Source organism: Pteropus vampyrus, unplaced genomic scaffold (genome assembly GCF_000151845.1).
Source record: "Pteropus vampyrus isolate Shadow unplaced genomic scaffold, Pvam_2.0 Scaffold66, whole genome shotgun sequence".
Lineage (NCBI taxonomy): Eukaryota > Metazoa > Chordata > Mammalia > Chiroptera > Pteropodidae > Pteropus > Pteropus vampyrus.
This window is the reverse complement of record NW_011888847.1, coordinates 7,424,852-7,444,117: the sequence shown is the minus strand read 5'-3', so window position 1 is coordinate 7,444,117 and position 19,266 is coordinate 7,424,852. Positions and strand designations below refer to the sequence as shown.

At 37.0% G+C, this 19,266-nt stretch overlaps 1 protein-coding gene across 17 annotated transcripts in view; it reads right to left on the bottom strand.

The window, feature by feature from the left end:
* The window catches only part of SLC8A1 (solute carrier family 8 member A1), a 307,964-nt gene that overhangs the window by 57,288 nt on the left and 231,410 nt on the right, over positions 1-19,266 (bottom strand). For 10 of the 17 annotated variants that reach the window (XM_023531314.1, XM_023531313.1, XM_023531323.1 and 7 more), the window contains exons 3-6: positions 11,587-11,690; positions 8,964-8,984; positions 8,513-8,530; positions 4,505-4,573 (exon numbers count right to left, since the gene is read on the bottom strand). In XM_023531314.1, coding sequence (XP_023387082.1) covers positions 4,505-4,573; positions 8,513-8,530; positions 8,964-8,984; positions 11,587-11,690 — 212 coding nt within the window. Of the gene's footprint in view, positions 1-4,504; positions 4,574-8,512; positions 8,531-8,963; positions 8,985-11,586; positions 11,691-12,233; positions 12,341-19,266 lie in introns of those variants that run through there. The other 7 variants (XM_023531325.1, XM_023531326.1, XM_023531321.1 and 4 more) reach the window with 7 other exon arrangements.

Genomic DNA, 19,266 nt, shown 5'->3' with positions numbered 1-19,266 from the left:
CTTGACCATGTAAATCTTAAAGTACACAAGGAGAGGGAGGGTGAGGCCTTTGGGGATTTAATGCTACTCATCATGTGAGCATGATTATTTCCAGAACTACCGTGTAGCTTACACTCCAGGAGAGGCTAGGGGGTGCTGAGAAAATGTTAATGGACTTGAGAGTCCATTAATGAGGGGAAGCTCACAGTTGGCTCCTCTCTGCATGAAGGTCATTAGGATAAATCACAGACTGAAAAGGCCATGCACATGTGAAAGACAAATACTATTCCTGTAATCACTTAGCCCACTTATCCTTCAGGCCCAGGATGCTAGATCAGGACAGGCCACTTCCCCTGAGTTAAGCTGAATAAACTTCATCTCCAAGGAATTAATATCAGTGGTGTAGAAAGACCTCAACCCTGATATCCTTGCTTCTAGAACTTTTCAGGTAAACTTCCTTCAGTAGGAGTCTGCTGACTGAAGAGACACCAGAAAGGAAGGTACTTCTGGCCCAGGCTTCTTGCGTTTTACATTTAGGCATCAGCTTTTGCAGGAGCCCACATTTCCCATTCCCTCTAAAGACGTCTGGCTTTTGTCTGCTGCAGGACCCTGCCATGGTGGCTCCATCTGATGCTCTAGCAAATGCTGCAGAGAACCGGTAAGACACAGAGCAGATGGGCTAGAGGCACTGCTAACATTTTATATACCACATGTCAAAACCAACCAAAGGACAGAGCAGAATGTAGCACGTCAATAAATTCTTTGGTATGTCTTCAATTGTGCCTCCTAAAAGGATATTTCAGAATCTGCTTTCCTATACCTGGTGATGACAGGACTCTGAGGAAATTAGATGAAGACTAAAAAGAAGTGATTTTGGATTGGCCAGAAACTGCTGAATGTTAGTAAGTGCAAAGGAGAGGTGCAAGGAGATTAACTTTAACTGTTAAAGTGGAAATATTTTAAAAAGTAGCCTTGGGAAGTTATGACCCAAGGGAAGGCAAAGGGTTCCGATTGATGTCTCCAAGATTTGTCCTTGAAATTATGAGTATATAGTCGAGGAGTTGGGCTGAAATATGTGAAATTCGATTTACCCTGTGCGCAAATCAATCGTGTTGATTCATACTGCTTTCTGATCCTTGAACCTAGGATGTTTTTGGTAGTTTTCATAACTGTAGGTTATATTAATGTCTTTGTTCAAAACCTTGGCTGAACATGGATGCCCTGGAGATTTACATCAAGTAAGAATTATTTTTCTAGAAGAACTACTATAACTTGGATTTTTATTTGAATTGCAAAGCCATTGGGGGAGAATATTTATTATGTTCCCCTTTTCTGAAGTTTATTTATAAATAGTAAGTTGCTTTTAATGAAATTTAAGATAATTTAGGTAGAAAAAAGAGAATTTGCAAAAGAAAGGGGATGTGGAGGCATTAATGTGAAATGCCACATTTCACAAGATGAAATGATTTGGAATATAGTATTAAATAAATGGACAGTAGTAAAAGGAAATCAAATCACACAGTGAGTGCAAAGGTTATTTCCTTTTTAATCATCCCTCGGTCCTTCTGATCAAGAAGAAACGCATGGTTTGGTGCTGTTATGTCTGTAACTACTTTCTGACATTTGGGTTTTTACCTTTTAAGAAAGAGAAAATAGTTCTCAAGCATAGAGCATTTGACTATATCTAGCTAGAATTTAATAACTTTTTTCCCATTCTAAACTTTTTTTAACCTTAGTTTCTACTCATGACAAATGATACTAGTTTTCCATTTGTTTTGGTAACAAAATTTTCTTTTAAAAACAAATCTAGTCAAGTACAAACATGAGGCAATTTCAAAAATTTACATTAAGAAAATAATAGTATAGTTGGTATGGAGCCAAAGCAAATATTGTATAGGAAGTATGAGAATGACCAAAATTTAGGAAATGCTCTCTGAACAGATTTCATACTAACCTAAAGAAAATCAAGGAACCTTGTTTCTATCACTTTCTACACTCTTTCTCCAAACCTGACTTGAATTTAATGCCATACTTTTATCCCATTGTCTACCCATTTGGAAAAGCTTCTCTATTTCAATCTAGCTAAATCCAACCTATCTTTCAAAACCCTACCTCTTCTTGCATGACATATCCCAGTTGACCTATTTAGGAATGACCACTCTAACCTTATATTAATTCCTTAATATTTGTTGTGTGTACTGAACACAAATCTTCCTAACATACTATTTAAAATTTTTTAAAGTTACCTATATGTACAAATATCCAGCATGTAAACTTACTGAGATAGAACAATATGTCCCATTGTTCTTTGAACAGTTCTCACATCCCCCAGAGCCTATTACAATGTATGAAATGTATTAGGTGCTCAATAAATATTTGTTGTGTGATTCTCCAACTCACTGTTAAAAAAGCCTCTATTTGCTTTTTGCACGTAAAGATGATTCGTTTGTTTAACACATGTCATTGCACTCCTACGATATGTCAACACATTGAAGCCTCCAACCCCCTCCATCCTGCTTTTCCAGGAACTGATGGCCTAGTGGGAAGCGAGGCATATAGATGGAACAACTTCTAGTACAGCTCGGTAAGAGCTGAGGGACCAGGGTCGGGGGAGCAACTTACTCTGCCTGTGGGAATCAGGGAAGGCTTCAAGAAAGAGGAGATATTTGAAATTGGCCTTGAAGTATGTCTAGAAGCTTGCCAGATGAAGATGGTGGAAATGGTGGCCAAGAGGTAGTAGGGTAAGGAGAGGCATTCCAGGCACGGAGAAATCAAAGCACAGAGTTACAGCGTCATGAAAGGATCGGGGCTATTTTCACTTAATCAATGTCATGAACATTTAAGAAGTAATTATATGTAACTGAGAAAATGTAGCTGGATAAATCCTATTATTTCTCTACAATGATACTGATAAATACACTTATGATGCAGATTTTTGACACTCACAAAGAAGAAAGCTGAGTTTATTTTTTTTTTAAAGTGTCCTATCTTTAGATACCTTTTATTGAATAGGAAAATAGTTAACAGCATTTTTTTTGTATTATCTATTGTGTTTGTTTCCTTTTCTCTTTGAGTGCTGGATCAAATACAGTCAGTTAGTTTCATTCCCTTACTTATGCAATGATAATATGTGGTAGTTTTAGTTTTGCTTCTCAGATAAAGTTCCTCTCTCTCTCTCTTTCCATATACATGTATACTTTTTTAAACTCGCCTTATTTTATTGAGAGGTTGATAATAAATTACATAACATCATGGTCTTAACTAACCAATATGACTTAAAGATCAAATGCATAATTGATAGCTGCTGTTCAAATCAGTATGGATAGACCATAATACAATCCTGTTATTAAATCACCAGTAGGGGACCTCTCTTATCCTGAGTAATGGATTCTGCAATTGGCAAATAAAAACTAATAGGTACCTGGGATCTGGGAAAAGCAGAATTATAAAAAAAACTTGTCTGTGCTTTCTGGCTCAGGCTGCATTTTGAAGCAGTGAGTGGTGAAGGGCTGAGAGTGGGAATCCCTATTAGAAAATAATGCAACCCACAGGAGATCTGTGCCTGAGGAGCTACTGTTTATATTCTTTATTGTATTTGCAATTTTTAACTTAACAAAGGATGTTGACTGGAAAGGGGGTGTAAGGCTAGTGGTGGGACAATTTGCTCAAGATTATTTTAATCCTTCAATGAGATCTATACTGGCAAGTTTGAAAGCAGAGATCTCTTAATAGTTTTCAGCATTTGGCTGGTTCTCTAATAAGAACCTAAAGAGACTGGCACTTTTATTTTTGTGAGGAATATTCTGGAACAACTCTGCAGTCAGGGCTGGGCATCATAATTATTAAATGGGGGTGTGAAAAGTGGGGATGAAGAAAGTCCTGCTGGGGTGGATAGAAGTGTTTCTACCACCATGGCCGGGGATGGGTGATGGTGATGATGATGGCAGAGTTGACTATCCTTGTCCTCATCCAGAGATGCAGCGCAAGGAGATGATGCTTGGGCTCTAAACTATCAGGAGATCTAGGACAGTTGTGGAATCCTCTAGTCACTCTGTCAATGTCTCCCCCCCTCCCCCCAATCCTGGAAAAACCCCACAGATGTGCTATCATCTATGCACATATGGCTAACATCATGTTACCTGGAGGCAGGAAAGGCAGGCTCTGGGAAGAAATACAGCTTGCTTTCAAAGAAATGTCATTATACTTGAAATCAGTGACCCAAGCTTGAGAAACAAGATTTGCAAGAAATCTAGAACACATTGAAACTTGAGTTGAGAGGGAGGGGCCATTGGGATCAGTCTGCTCTCTCTACCATGCCCCCTATCCTGTGCTGATGGGGTTGCATTTTGTTGCCAATCCACCATATCTCTAGCTACAGAGAAGTCACTGTATTATTTAGCGACGTTTTAGAGCAGACAGGGGCTAAATTGTGTCACTTTAATGTCTAAAGACATAAGGAACACTTAAAGGCAGTTAACTTCAAATTAATTAAACTAATTCTCAAGGACCATGAAGAAATGAGTACCTGCAATGGTGATTACAGTAGAGGGAATCGGATGTTCTCTAGCGTGAACTTTCCTGAAGACAGGTTGGCCTAGCAAAAGGACAGGCAGGAAATCAGCAGAATGGATTGCATTGGTTTGCTAGCAGAGCTTTGTGGAATTAGTAAGCTAAACATCACACTGAGATGCACACATCACAAGCAATGTTAGTTAGAGAACTGAATGGTCATAGGTCACTCTTATATAGGTTGCTGAGGTGAGCAGGAAAATGGGGCCAGTGTTCTGCAAGCCACACACACCATGGTCAGGGATGTAGCTAGACTCCTGCAGGTGTCTGAAATGGAATACCCATGTCCTTCTAGTACTGCTTCCAGAGGCATCATGGAAAAACGGAAAGCACTTGTGTGATGACAGGAACTTGGTTTTCCTTTTCGTGCCAATGAAAGCCTAGAGCAGGCCATTCCCCCCAGTTTTTCCACATGCGAAAAGGGGACAAGTATCTGCTCTGCCCACATCACAAGTTTGTTTGGGGGTCAAGTAACATAACATTTGGGAACATGCTTCTTTATTTCCTGGGGCATCTGAATGGGAGAATATTGTATTCACTGGCAAGCTTTGCAAGGATACATCATGGTCACAGCGACTGTTCAAATTACCTAGGCCTAGGGTTTTCATTAAACTTCTGGTTCAGCTGACTGCGAGATCCATCTGCTGCTGGCTTCTAACAAGAGTTACCCATAACCGACCTGGGAATCATGAGATTGGGGACTTGGTGCCAACTCTGTCATACACTTGCTGTCTAAACTTGGCCAAGGCATCTCTCTTCTCCAAGACTCAGTTTTCTCAATTGTAAAGTGACACTGAACTTGAAGGGGATTTGTTCCTCTAACCTATGTACTGAAGTGATTAAGTGTTTTTAACTGTCAGAATTTCCATAGTTTGGCTTTCTGAAAAAAGCCAAGTGTCTTATTTAGTCTATTACTTGATGAGTATAATATGATTGGAAGAGCAGCTTTTAAAGAAGTATACTGACTAATATATACTTTCAATTAATTAGGGAACTCTACAGCTACCTGCTTGGGGAATCCAAAATGTCTCTCTCCTGTCCAAACTGAACCAAAATACTTAATTTTATTAAAAATATTCAAATGAATGTGCTGTAGTTTCCCCCTTTTGGGGTCCCCATTGTTCTTCATTTGACTGGAATTTATACTGATGACATTTACGAGACACAGCTGAGCTTTGGATTGAAAAAGGGTAAAGATGCAGGTAGGAGTGAAGGGTTTGAAAAGGAGAAAATAAAAATGCTAGGGTTAGAAGAGCCAACTCATGGCCTTGGACTTATAGCCAGAGAGCCAGGCTGTGAGTCCTGGATGGGTGATATGGGGTAGATTGATTAATCTCTTTGTCCTTTCATTCTCCTATAAGTGAGAACAAATAAAATCTTATTCCATAAGGTTGAGGATTAAATGGTACAATAAGTAATAAATACTTCACAAACTCTAATGAGCTACAATGTATAAGGGGTTATCATGTTAGGTGCCTGGAGGGTCCAAGGGTGGATGATGATGTCATCATAGGTCTAAACAAGGCAAGCTCTAGGAGCAACAGGCAATGACTTACAAATTTCAAAGGTATCTTCAGCACTTGATGTCCACCACTAATGAGATCTCTCACATATAAGTACCGGGCTGCGGACCAAACAACCTTTTCAATTTCCATATACTCTGCTTCAAATTCAGATTTTGACACTCAGCTGTATAAGATCACATAAAAGCCACAGGCAGATTCCAAAGGCTAGATTATTAATTCCTTTCTAGTACTCTTGCATCTCAAAGCCTTGACTTCAAAGCCTTAAACTGACTTTAAAGAAAAGCTCTTTGGGATTTATAGCTGCTTTTCACTGTGCAGACCTAAGTTTTAGAACTTTCCCCCACGGTATCTATAAGAGTGGCTCTCAGGCATTCTGCTCTAGTTCAGAAGAAGGGCCACGTAAAGTGAGAGGGAAAGACCAATGTCGAGATTACCAGAGAATTCTGGAACTTTCTCTTGTTTTAACTGTATCAATTTCAGGTCTTGCAAAGAGGTGGTAACAATAGAAAACACTGCTATTTCAGATGAAAGTTTTAGCCATAAGGAAGAAGTTAATGAAGTACATAAAATGAAAGAAACTTTTGGAAGAAGTGATTCTGTCCTCTTGGATGCAAGGTGTGTCCCAGGGGGGAAATGTTAGACATTATTAGACAGATATTCTAAAACTTGATATGAACAATTTCTGAGGAAAAAAAAAAGGGATCCAATTACGTAGATACTAAAAGATAAGATGCTTCAAGTGATATAGAAAGAAGGCTCTAAAAGCAAAATCCTGACATAGTCAACGATAAAAAAACATAAGGTGATATCCAAACACAGCAATGCATTTTAACGAGGCATTCTACAGCCAAATATTTTTAGTCAAGGTCTCATTATCAGGCTGCAGAGGGCTGTAGGTGCTGCTAGATACTAAACTATTTCTACAATGGTTGACCAAAAAAAAAAAAAAAAAAAAATTCCTTCAAGAAAGCCACGAAAGCTGACTTGCCAAATTTCTACCTTACACAAATCTCACAATGATAACTAATTGGGTGACAGAATCAGAATATTTTCAAGAAGATTTCAGTGAGTTAAAATGATGCCATGAGAAAAAAAAAGATAAAAATCTTAAAAAATGATTGTAAATTCCTACAGTTGGATTCAAAAACAGCATCTACGGCAATGCAGAATTGGGGAGGCTTGACCTGGAAAAGTTTCAGAGGAATCAGATTTAAGAAATCCCCTACCAGGACTGGTCCTGTTAAATATTTTTATCCTTTTCAGTTGCTATGTCTCTGAGAATTTATGAATTATTTTGTATTAAATGCTGTGTCTGGAGAGAGGCCGTGGAGACCAATAGTCCATGTAAAATTGGTCGTATTCAGAAAGTTCTGTTTTGGATAGAATTGTGTTGGAACTACTTGATCATAAGTTTATACTAGCAGTGGTTTAAGTTAACCCCAACTCTCACCATAGCATTTTCAAAATAAGAATTTTTGGAAATATTTCCTGTTTAAAATTTTTTTTGTTCAGCTATCTGATTTCAGAAAAAATAAAATTAGAATATTGATACCTGTAAAATATATTGGACGTTTGATACTTATCTTCCTCTCTAAATCTGCATAGACCATTATGAAAGGGTGAGAAAAATATTTAGGATCAAAAGAGAGAGTATCTTCTCCTTCTGCACACAAGAAAATAACTTCAGATCATGTTAAACAATGCAATCAATACAGACTGGGTACCATTTTGATTAAAGGGTTTAAACTTTCTAACTGGCATTTTGAGTTTTTACAGGGCATTTTAAGTTTTTACAGAGCATTTTGTAATGCACTTCAAGTGGTAGAAACATTACTAGTTAATTGTAAAACTTACATACCCAAAGAGTGGTTCATTCATATTGATTTGGTGGGATGATGGGAAGGGACTGCTCTGTCTTCTCCCCATAGGGCATTAGCTGTTATTAGGATCCTGAGTTTGGGCCATGAAGAAATCTTGGATGTCAACTCCTATTTTTCCTTGAGGCCAGCATTTGTCTTATTTATTCTGGTACTTTTTTGGAACATATAGCAGGGTGCACTGCACATCACCAGTGCTACGTGAACATTTGTAAATTGATCATTGTCAAAATGTGAACAATTACAGGTTCTCTATACGAGTCTACTTATAAATAAACACAGCACACACATTGTTAATGTGTCAAATGTTAAATGTGTAGAATCAGCAAGAGCACAGATCATGTTAATACAGGTTACATAAAATGTGGTTTCCATTTAATTTTTAAGGATATTTAGGGGGAAATGAGGAACATTTAAAAAAATTGTCTTACCATACAGGTATTTTCCTTCATTAAGAGTAAATAAAAATGAGAAATAATTTTAAAGAATGTATACAAATATATGGTGAGAACAGACAGTAAGAAATAAAATTTGATGTCATTAGACTTTAAAAATTCATACCTGTTATTGTGAAGCCACCTGAAAAAGAAAAAATAAATAAATGTTACAATTTATTTAACTCACACTTTAATAACAAATACCAATGACATTAGACTGCCTGACAATCCATCCAAGGTATAAAAACTTCCCAAATTATATTTATAATTAAGAAAAATATAAAAACATCTATTCATGACTTAATCACTGATCACTCTTTTTAAGATTATGGGATTTAGTGCACAAATTTAATTCTGTGCATACATAAGAAATCACTGATTTTTAAAAAGGTTATACTAAATTAAAAATGGAACATAAACTATCTGGCCTTAACAAAAATGAGGCCAATTATCCTAAACAAAATGTTGCTAGTAAATCAATAGAAATGAAAGTCAGAAAACTACTGTATCACCTGACAGAAATGGAAAATAACCTAAAAAAATGGAAAAAAAAATGCAAGAAATGAAATGCTTACCAAGCTCATTCAATAACAGGGCTGTGAAAGAAACAAGACAAAGACAAACACAGAATAAGAGACCAAATGAATAATGAAAGTAAGAGGAATATCAGCAGAAAGAAATCCAGGCAGATCTGATTACAGTAGTAGGGAGCCACTACTAAAAAATAGGTGCACCCCAAGGAAATGTGGCATTGGGAGTATTTCCAAACAAACATCCCAACGCTAATTTCTGCAAATGTGTGTGATTGACTTTATATAAATATATATATGTGTATATATATATATACACACACATACATATGTGTGTGTATATATATACTTCACTCTATATATTATTTCTTTACACTTAATAAAACATTTCTACTATATATGTTTATACACAGTGTATATATCTAGTTTACTAAATATAGTATATAGTAGGAATATTTTATGAAATTAACCCTAAACTTTATTTGAGTGAGTCTTTCCATTAAATAGTGCCTGGTAGCTGATTCAACATATGGAAGACTCAAATCATCCAGGATCTCAGGTATTGTACTTTTCATTGAATGAAAACAGATAAAATATCTTAAAAAATTTCATTTTGGCCACCCTGCATGGAAGGATGATTTGACTCAAAGTAAAGTTCTCTCTCTGGAGGTTCTATTTGCATCATATTTTGGCCATCAAGGAATGCTTGTGTATTTTAAATCCTCAAAAGTTGAATCCCAGGAATTAGCACTTATTTGTGTGTCCCTATCTATGATTTCTGTACATTATAATTGGACAACCGGAATGCCTCCTGTGGACGCATAAGTCCATGGAAGCTGATGAGGCAGGGAAGGGGATATACGTAATTTGTCTTTCAGGTTATGTGCTTTAAATCCAGACTATACTGTAGCACTTCATTTTGCCAAAAGGTACCTGGCCGAATGTATCAAATAAATTAATTCTGGAGTTGTAGATGGGACTGTTACAATTACTTTCCCAGGCTCAGTTTTCTTTTTAAGGGTAGTGGCGCTAGAGGAAACGTTCTAAAACAAGTCAGTAATTTTATTCATAGTGACAAGAATCCACTTGGCGGGTGTGAAACTGGATAGTGCTATCAAGGAATTTTAATTTGCTTTTACATGAGGGCATATTTTATTAAAATGACAATCGAAAGAGCTGTATCCAAGATGCTCTTCCTTAAGATAAAAGACAGTCCTTTGGAGGACTGTATGTTAATGAGGCATTTTTGATCCCACCTTTGTAAGAAATCAGCACTATTTCCTAAAGTATCTCTTCCTCCTGCTTACTGCCTATGAAGCATATTAAATAGGCTGCATTAAAATAGGTTCCCAGGGCTTTTCTCTCCATCATTTAAAAGGCTTCTCTTACCATTTTGAACATGATTAAGTCAGGGACGTAAACATTTTTTTTTTTTTTTTGATGGACTCCAAGGCCATTGAGTTCTTGCCAATGTGGGATTAGTTAAATTCCCCTAAATGTTGGGACTGTATAGGAATTAGTCCTATACATTTGATTTTTTTCCCCTTATATGTAAAAGTGTAAATTTCTTGCCAGGTAGTCCACCTAATCATTTCCTATACTGTTCTCATTAATTGTATGAAATTAATAAGAGCTATTAATATGTAGTATGCTCTTTTTTACATGTATAATTAAATATATAGGATTCCTTTTAAAATGGCTAATTATAGAAGATAATTATAGGAAGGCCTCGTAATAATTCAGAATAAAAAATTATCTTTAAAGCTGAGATAAAATTCCTGCCCTTCCTTATCAAATATAGGTCACATTAAACGAATATAAAATCAAAGAGAGCAAGTAAGTTGTCTTCTTTGTTCAAGTATTTTTTAAAAATATAAGTAGAAATCAACGAAAAAAACCAGTTATAAGAATACTACTGTTTATTTTTTTCTTTTTACTATACATGTTGAAATCTGTCAATTTTATGAAGAAAAACATTTTGGAGTGTAAGCCTAGTAAGGCCTTAACCAGGGGCTAAATTTTTACTAAAGGACCATGTCCTTCTTACTAAAGAAAACTGATTTGATGATGGTATCATACATATAGTTCCTTTTAAATGTCATATTTGATATGAAAAATATTATGCCCAAATGAACACTAGAATATTGATTGATACCACTGCTCTTTAAGGATCTTCATTTTTATTAAATATATATATTTTTTGAAAACTGGGTTCTCTGAAGAAGCCTAATTATCGAATTCTTTAGAAATTTCCTCTAAGTTGCCATTAGACTCATCTACCACTATTAGTAGGTATTAAGTAGTCTTTATCACTAACTTTTCAGGGGAGATTTAATAGTTGGAACCAAATTTTAGAATAATCCGAGTAGTGAAAAACTAAATGTATAAATTGTTCTCTTATACGATCACTTTTGAGTTGCAGAAACCTCTTTCAAGCATTTATTAGATCAGGTATTAATCGAGGTGAGTCGGCATTTCCTGAAGAAGATGGGCATTACTTGGTGCACTCGTGAGTTAGGGAAGGGAAATGAAACGGCTAAAGCTTCAAAGGAAATGAAGTGTAGTACTTGGAAGCCGAGGAAGAAGAGAGAGGGAAGTGTGAGAGTAGGGAGACACGGAGAGAGAAGAGTACAATTTCTCGCTGGTATGTCTTTGTATACTCTCACACCTTTCATTCCTCTTCTTATCCATTTTGGTTCCTCAAGCACAAGGGAGAAACTGCACTCTTTCTCATATTCCTCACGGTCAAATATTCTAATGGTAATGATCTTCCTGTGGGAACACAAGACAAAGGCAAAACAAATGGTTGGAGTCGCACGCTCATGCTAGGTGTTCACCAAGCTCAATGTTACTGTGATGTTATGGAGGGAGACCTGGCCACACATGGACCTCCCGGAGTATGTAAAAGGGCATCATGGGTGCTCTCAGCTGGCCCCCATTAGGTTTTCCTTGCTAATTTATCATGTTCACAAATCCTTCCTGCTCCAATTAGCAGTCAGGAGGTACCTCCAACTTAGGAAATCAGAAAGTTGGCTTCATTTTGGCATAGCAAGCATCTGCATCAACTTTCTTAGAAATAGAGAATTGATCGACTGCACTGAAAATTAATATCTCAGAACTGCAATGTACAGAGTGGCCGAAATTGGCTAATGGAGCTACAGGCAGGGCCCACGGCAGTCCCGGGTGAGATCTATGCCCTGTTACATAGGTGGAGGGATATGTGTGTTGTAAGTCACGTTCTGAAGAATGCAGGCATCCAGGGGTGGCACAGGCCAGCAGAAGCTGTTGGGCTCAGCCCTGGAGCAGCTCCCCCACCTTTCTTCTCACTCATCTCCACCAGGCGGGGCTCTCCAATCTCAAGGAAGAAGGTCTTGTTTTTCTCATACTCCTCATCATCAATTACCTTGACTGATATTGTTTTGCTGAAACAGAGAAGAATAGAAATTGACGAACAAGGGGAAGAGGAAAGAGAAGAGAAGGAACACAAAGAAGAGGAAAGCAAGGTAAACGAGCCGTACTCCCAGACAAACAGCAATTGAGAAACCTCTGTATGGTGAGTTTTTCCTTCAAGAATGAGTAGGGGATAGGTCTGAACAACTGGAGAGGTAACCCGTACACAGCAACCCTGTCCAGGGCCAAGAGTTAGTTCAGGCAAAATACAGCACTCAGTACTAACAGGTTTACCATCATTATGAGAAGAAAAAGCAGAAAGACACAGACCACAATAATAAGAAAAGAAAAATATATTTATTTAGTAAATGCCTTAACTGTAAGATTGTCTGAGGTGTGCCATGGAATTCACTCCTTTGGAACAAATTAATAAATCACATCAAAATATTAACGGAAGTTATCTCTGAGTGTTAGGCTTATGGGTTATATTCGGTCTTCTTTGTGCTTTACTGTATTTCCAAACATAATATTTTTATCGTAAGATTTTATTAAAATAATAAATGTATCAAAGCATCACAAAAGAAAATAAAAAAGTCCTTTATCTTACCCCACCCAGCGTCCTAGAATTAAAGTCTTATTTGGGTTAGTCAGATTTCCCACCTAGATCACAAGGGGAAGTTGTTCATGTCTTGTTTGTCTTTCTAAAGATGGAAGCTGAAGCCTCCCAACAGCTGTCTTGAAAAGTGGGGGGTGAGGAATCATGATGTTATAGCTATTTTCATCCCTCACAAAGCTGAGTTTCAACCTTGACAAAATATGCCATTTACCCTACTTTTAAACTCCACCGATACGCCAAGGCATTTCGTTAAGAATTCTTCCTGTAACTCATCCTTTAGCACTTCTTGCCTTTTGGACTTCTGGTTGTGAGTGACTGACAGGCAGGTAGGAAAAATGCAAATATTATGCAAATATCAACTTTCCATAAGCCTTGATGACTCTGAAAATAAATCTAGTGTTATCTTCTAATTAATAAGGGCTTAATTGCGTCATGTATTACAACTTAGAGCCCACCCTACACTTGTTTGTCCTTGAAATTTTTTTTTTTCAGTAACATTGGCCAAGAACACTTCTCACTAATGTTTTTGAAACAACAAGTTTATATAGACACGCAATTTAACGGCATAGATATTATTTAGCTTTGGTCTTCCAGAAGGAAACTGGTTTATAATTTTTAAAAAATTATTAACCCAAACCATCACATTTCATTTAGACCTATGCATGCCAAAGAGTATCTATCTTCCTTCCTAGACTGAAGGAGGCTACGAATAGAAGTTGCTTTTAATTCTCTGAATTTCCCAGCTCCTGATAATAAATGCTTTAGTCCTGCTTTCTTGGGTTAGCTCTGTAGAAGTGAGATCAAGTGACAGGTTCTGGTCCTTTGGAGCCCCCATGACCTACTCTCTGCTCCTCAGCTACAGAACAGCCCTGCATGATGCTCACATCCCAATTTCTCACTAGTAAGGAGTTGGAACTCATGACGGCGCCTTTTCCATCTCAGTTCTGTCCTCAAAGACTGAAATACTAAGGCTAGATGAGCAGTTGTAAATGCCTAAAGCAATAATCATTTTTTTTTTGAGTAGTTAGATATTTAATAACCATGTGACAAAGTCCAACTACATGTATAAAGTGAAGAGTTCCTGTCTAACTTCTAGAACAATTTTCTGGAATTCATCTGTTCACTTAGTGTCTTTTGAAAAATCAGCCTGCCTTAACTAAACCAGGATATCTGATCACTCCTCATTATCCAAAAAATACAAAATATTAGAGAAAGCAAAAAAAGATGTTAAGATATGATGATAGGTATGCTTTTTATTTAAGAACGGAATTTGATGTTGCAAGTGAGACCAAATGTACTATCTAAACACTTGCTAAACATTTATCTTCTTTGTCATCAAACTTATGCATTTTAGGTATTAATTTCCATCTTACTGCCTCGTAATCATAAACTATAGTTGCACATCTCTCCCAAAACAATCAGCATCATAAGACCATGTGTGAGAAAGTGTTGATGGATACCAGAAGGGCCATACTCCTGTCTTCTGGACCCAATGACCCAACATTCATTATCAAGGTACTTCATGGTATGGTACATTAAACTAGATGTCATGTTTCAATGTTCTCACTTATATTACTTAAAAACGTTTGAGTTACCTTTCTCCATCTTACATTCCCAATCCATCTGCATCTCATTGCAGATTTTACTCTATTGTAAAAGTAAAGAAAGCACAGTGAAGATGGTTGGAGTTGCCTTGCTCAATAATAGGGTGTTTGTGTAGAAAAGGCTACTGGTTTCATGCTGAAAGGGTCACATGACTACTTATTCACAAACAAATAGAAACCACAAAACAACATGCTGTTTCTTATCTTTGATAAATTTAATCCTCTGTTGCTGTAATAGCTTTATTTTCTATACTCTGAGTAGCTGATGAGTGTGAGAAATGTAGGGCTCCACATAATTTGTTTGTATAATAAAATAAGCACAAAATTTATCATAAGAGTATTACTATTCACTAGGATCATATTCCTTAGAAAATATTTCAGTATTTGGTAACTGTGACACCAGGAAATCAAAGATGAAGAAAAAGAAAACAGTACCTCTGTGGGTACCCGGCAAAGATACCTAAAATAGATAGGATTTGCATAATGGCATATCATTTCAAAATCATTAGCAATAAAATCAATAGTGCCCCTGACAGGAGGAGCCATTACATTTTGTATCGATTTTGCCTCACTTGCACAGTAAAGCTATTAACAGGAAATGATTGTTAAAGGACATTTTAATCAATTTAAAGAGGCAGAATGAAGTCAATCCTTCTGATAGCTCTCTGGATCAAGGGAGGTAAAAATAAGAATAGATTGGTAATGTTCACCTTTTGCTTCAGAACAGAACTATTTATATCCCTAGCAAAAGTAGCAAAGGTAAAATTAAGTCTTGTAATTTTTAAAAGAACATTTTCTTGGGATTTCTTTTGCTTATTTTCCAGAGCTGAATGCATCAGAGATTGTCACCACTTCTTTATCACAGGGGATGTTACGTGAGATCAGATTGATTTGGTGAAGATAAGCAGCAGAAGCATGCCTCTGTTCCTCACAGTTCTGTGGTAGAAATAGAATTTCAAGGATTGAAGAGACTTTAAAGGTCTCTCCAGTTTTCCCCTACTGTCACACCAATCCCATATTTACAGGGCTTTTACGTTATTGTGAGGACTGCTCTCTAAGGACACAGATTCATGTTGACTGTTCTTTTGTTTTATTTACCAACAGGAAGCAGCCAGATAGCTGTTTTTATTTCTTCGAATTGAAAGTTTAACCAAAACAAGACTAGAACAGTTAGGCAGACATGGCCCTTCATCCAATGACAACTCTTGCACTATTATTACACTGATAAGGAACAAATAGAAAAACAGATGTCATACAATTTTTAACTACCGTAATTATGAAGAAGGCAAAAACTTCTCACTTGATTTTTTTACATTTCTCTAAAGTTGAATGGTGTACTACAAAAACTGTGTTTTCTGAAAATGAACAAATTAGTTATAAATCTCATGATTACATTAAATAATTTCTCTAAATGGCCAAAATTTTTGTGGAGATACATATGGTTCCATTTCTAGGGAAATAGAGCATTTGGTTAAGAAATATCAGTTTATTTAGTGGAAACATACAGGTCATTCCTTTTGATTTTTGCAGTGCCTTTCCTTCAATGATAGTAAGCCAACATCTATCCTTCTCAGTTTCTCTCTTATCTCATGGGTCTCAAAGGACCTGGACACCTTCAAACATTCTAACAAGGAGTTCTTTTATCAGGTGGTCACTCGGGTAGATGGTGAAAAAGAAAAGAAATGGGTGGCTTTATTCGTGAGTGTTAAAGAAGAAAATCTCTTCAAAATATATTCTTGTCTCTCATTATTCAGCCAATGTAGTATCAACCTCTTTTAAATTTCAGTTTCAATTTGTTCTTCTGTGGTTTCTTTTCTGGAAGACTGTCCTTAATATTGGGAGAAGTGAGAAAAAGATGAGTTGGAGGATTAAGGAGAAGAAAATCTTTCTAAATCCTCATGCAAAAGACTTTAGTGAGGATTTCACATATTTAGACACTGCAATGGCTTTTTAAAAAATTATTTTATTTTTTACGATTTAACCTCTTTTTAGGCATACTCAAAGGTCAATGGACTGATGGGCACTTTGTATTTCTTATTTCACTTATCTTTGTCACACCCCCAGAAATAACTTCTACTATTTACAGTTGACAGAGGAAACAATGACTCAGAGAATTTAAGTGATTTTCAAGATCACAAAATGAGACTCCTGTGACTGGCTCCAAAGACTAATACCTTTCAACTGTGTGACCCACAAGGTCCCTTAGTCATTCAGCTGTGCAGTATTTTTATGAGCACTTGAAAGTATTTGGATTATTATTTTACATTAATATAGAGGTGTATTGTTCTATCTTTATATTAAAAAAGACTACCTAGATGGGCAATGATAGATAGTCAATTCTATTTTTAAAAGGAGTGCAGCGCATATTATATTTGATGATGGCCATCTTAAAAAAGTTAAATCATTGAAGAGATAAAGGTCCTGTTAGGATTACTAGAAAGTGCCATGAAGACGTAGAGGCTCACCAACTCTGAGGACTTTGAGTGGCCAACCAGTAGACTGGGCCTCATAGGGGACTTGGAATTCCAGAATCTCAGGACCCACCTGAGACCCACCAAATCAGATCTGCATTTTAACATGATCCTCAGATGACGCCTATGAATGTTAAAGTTTGAGAAGCATTGTCCTAGAGAGGACAGTGGGTTCTTCTAGTAAGTCAGATAATGAATTAAGAGGTTGGTAATAGCTGGGCTTATGTTCTAGAACTGTTTGTATCTTAAAATCATGTGTGGAGCTTTGAAAGCTTTAAATGCCTGGGTTGAGACCACTCCAGATCAGTGACATCAAACTTTCTGATTGTGGGACCCCAACATGAATATAATTTAAATATTTCTTTGAGGTGATTCTAATATACAGCCAGAGAACTGGCTAATGGAGAGCCAGAATGTATGGCCTGATGTTTTAAAGAATGGATTAAATAAAAAATAGGTAGAATGTGAGGAAGTCAGAGTTAAAATTAAATTTTAGATTGAATTAGCATCTAGGTTGAAACCTGGGCAGAACATTTTGCTTTGTCTCTCTGGGTGTTCTTCCCAGGATCATACAGAGTACTTTAAAGTTGTTTCCCCCTCTTAGAAAATGCTGGTCTCTGCAGTCAAGCTTAATAGTATAGGTGGGAAAAACACCTTGAGCATTCAGGCAGCAGAGTTTACACTCATGCAGAGTGATTTCCTTCTTAACAAAGTGATAAGAACTCTGGTGATAGGTTTTTACACAACAGAGGCTCTATTTGGAGAGCAAAACACTAAGGGTTTCAATTGCCGAAGAAGAGACAGTAATGTCTCATACCCCCCTCACACAGAGCTTCTGAGCTACGCAGGTGAAAGGCTATGCCTACAGAACTGGAAACTTCTCACATGTAAGCCACCACACTCGGGGTCAAGAAAGAAATGACCTAGGACTGACCACATACGAAGGGGAAAGATCTGGCAACTTCTCTGACCATGGAATGATGTCATTAGGTCAGACAAGTTTAAAAGTTAATTTCCAGTGTACCTGATGTTAAAAGCTCCAGGATAAATGCCTGTTACTCAAAAAGACAAATAAACCAACTTCAAAATGGGCAAAGAATCTGACTAGATACTTCTTCAAGGAAGATAAACAAATGGACCATGACAAGATACTCAACATCACTAGTCGTCAGGAAAATGCAAAGCAAAACCACAATGAGATACCAATCCATAGCCAAGGAGGATAGTTACAATAAAAAAGACAGGTCATAACAAGTGATATAGAGGAACTGGAACTCTTACACTTCCAGCGGGAATGGAAAACAGTGCAGCAGCTTTGGAAAAGTCTAGTGGTTTCTCAAAAGTTTAAAAATAGACCTACCATATAACTCAGCATTTTAAAACCATAGATCCACACTAAAACTTGTACGTCAGTGTTCATAGCAGCATTCTTCATAATAGCTCCAAAGTGAAAACAACCTAAATGTGCATCAACTGATGAACAGATAAACAAAATGTGATATATCTATACAATGTAATATTCTTCAGCAACAAAAAGGGATGAGATTCCGATACATGCTATTGACGGATAGCATAATATGTTACCTCAAAATATGCCACTTCAGTATATTATTTTAAGCCACGGGCACTTAAAAAACAGCAAATGCAGGGAGAGGTTTTCCTTGAACTTCCCCTTATCTGCCTAAAGACAGATCCCCCAAAAGGAATTCACTTGTCATAGAGTCCCTCTCTGGGAGTTTCATTAACCAGAAAAGACTGACTCATCACAGGAGAGGAGACTAGAAATGAACACCACACCCCGACAAACTGTCACAAACTGTCATATCTCTCATCTACTCTTCTGTGGGCCCATTCTTCTTTCCCCCACATCATTAGCTCTCTCCTAAGAAGCTGTATCTCCCATCCCTTTCTCTATTAAGATGATACTTAAGCCTGTGTTTAAACCAACTCAGAGAATGGGGCATTTTTCCCCCTGAGTATCTCCCATGTATACATGAGGTAAATGTGTTAGTCCACATGTTTGTTTTTCTCTTGTTAATAATCTGTCTTTTATTACATGGCCTCAGCTGAGAACTCTGAAGGGTAGATGGAAAATCATTTTTTCTTCCCTACACTATGACATGGATGGACCTTGAAAATATTATGCTAAGTTAAAGAAGCCAGACACAAAAGTTCACATATGATTCTATTTATACAAAAAGTCCAGAAGAGGCAAATCCATAGAGACAGAAAGTAGATCAGTGGTTGCCTAGGGCTAGGGGTTAGAG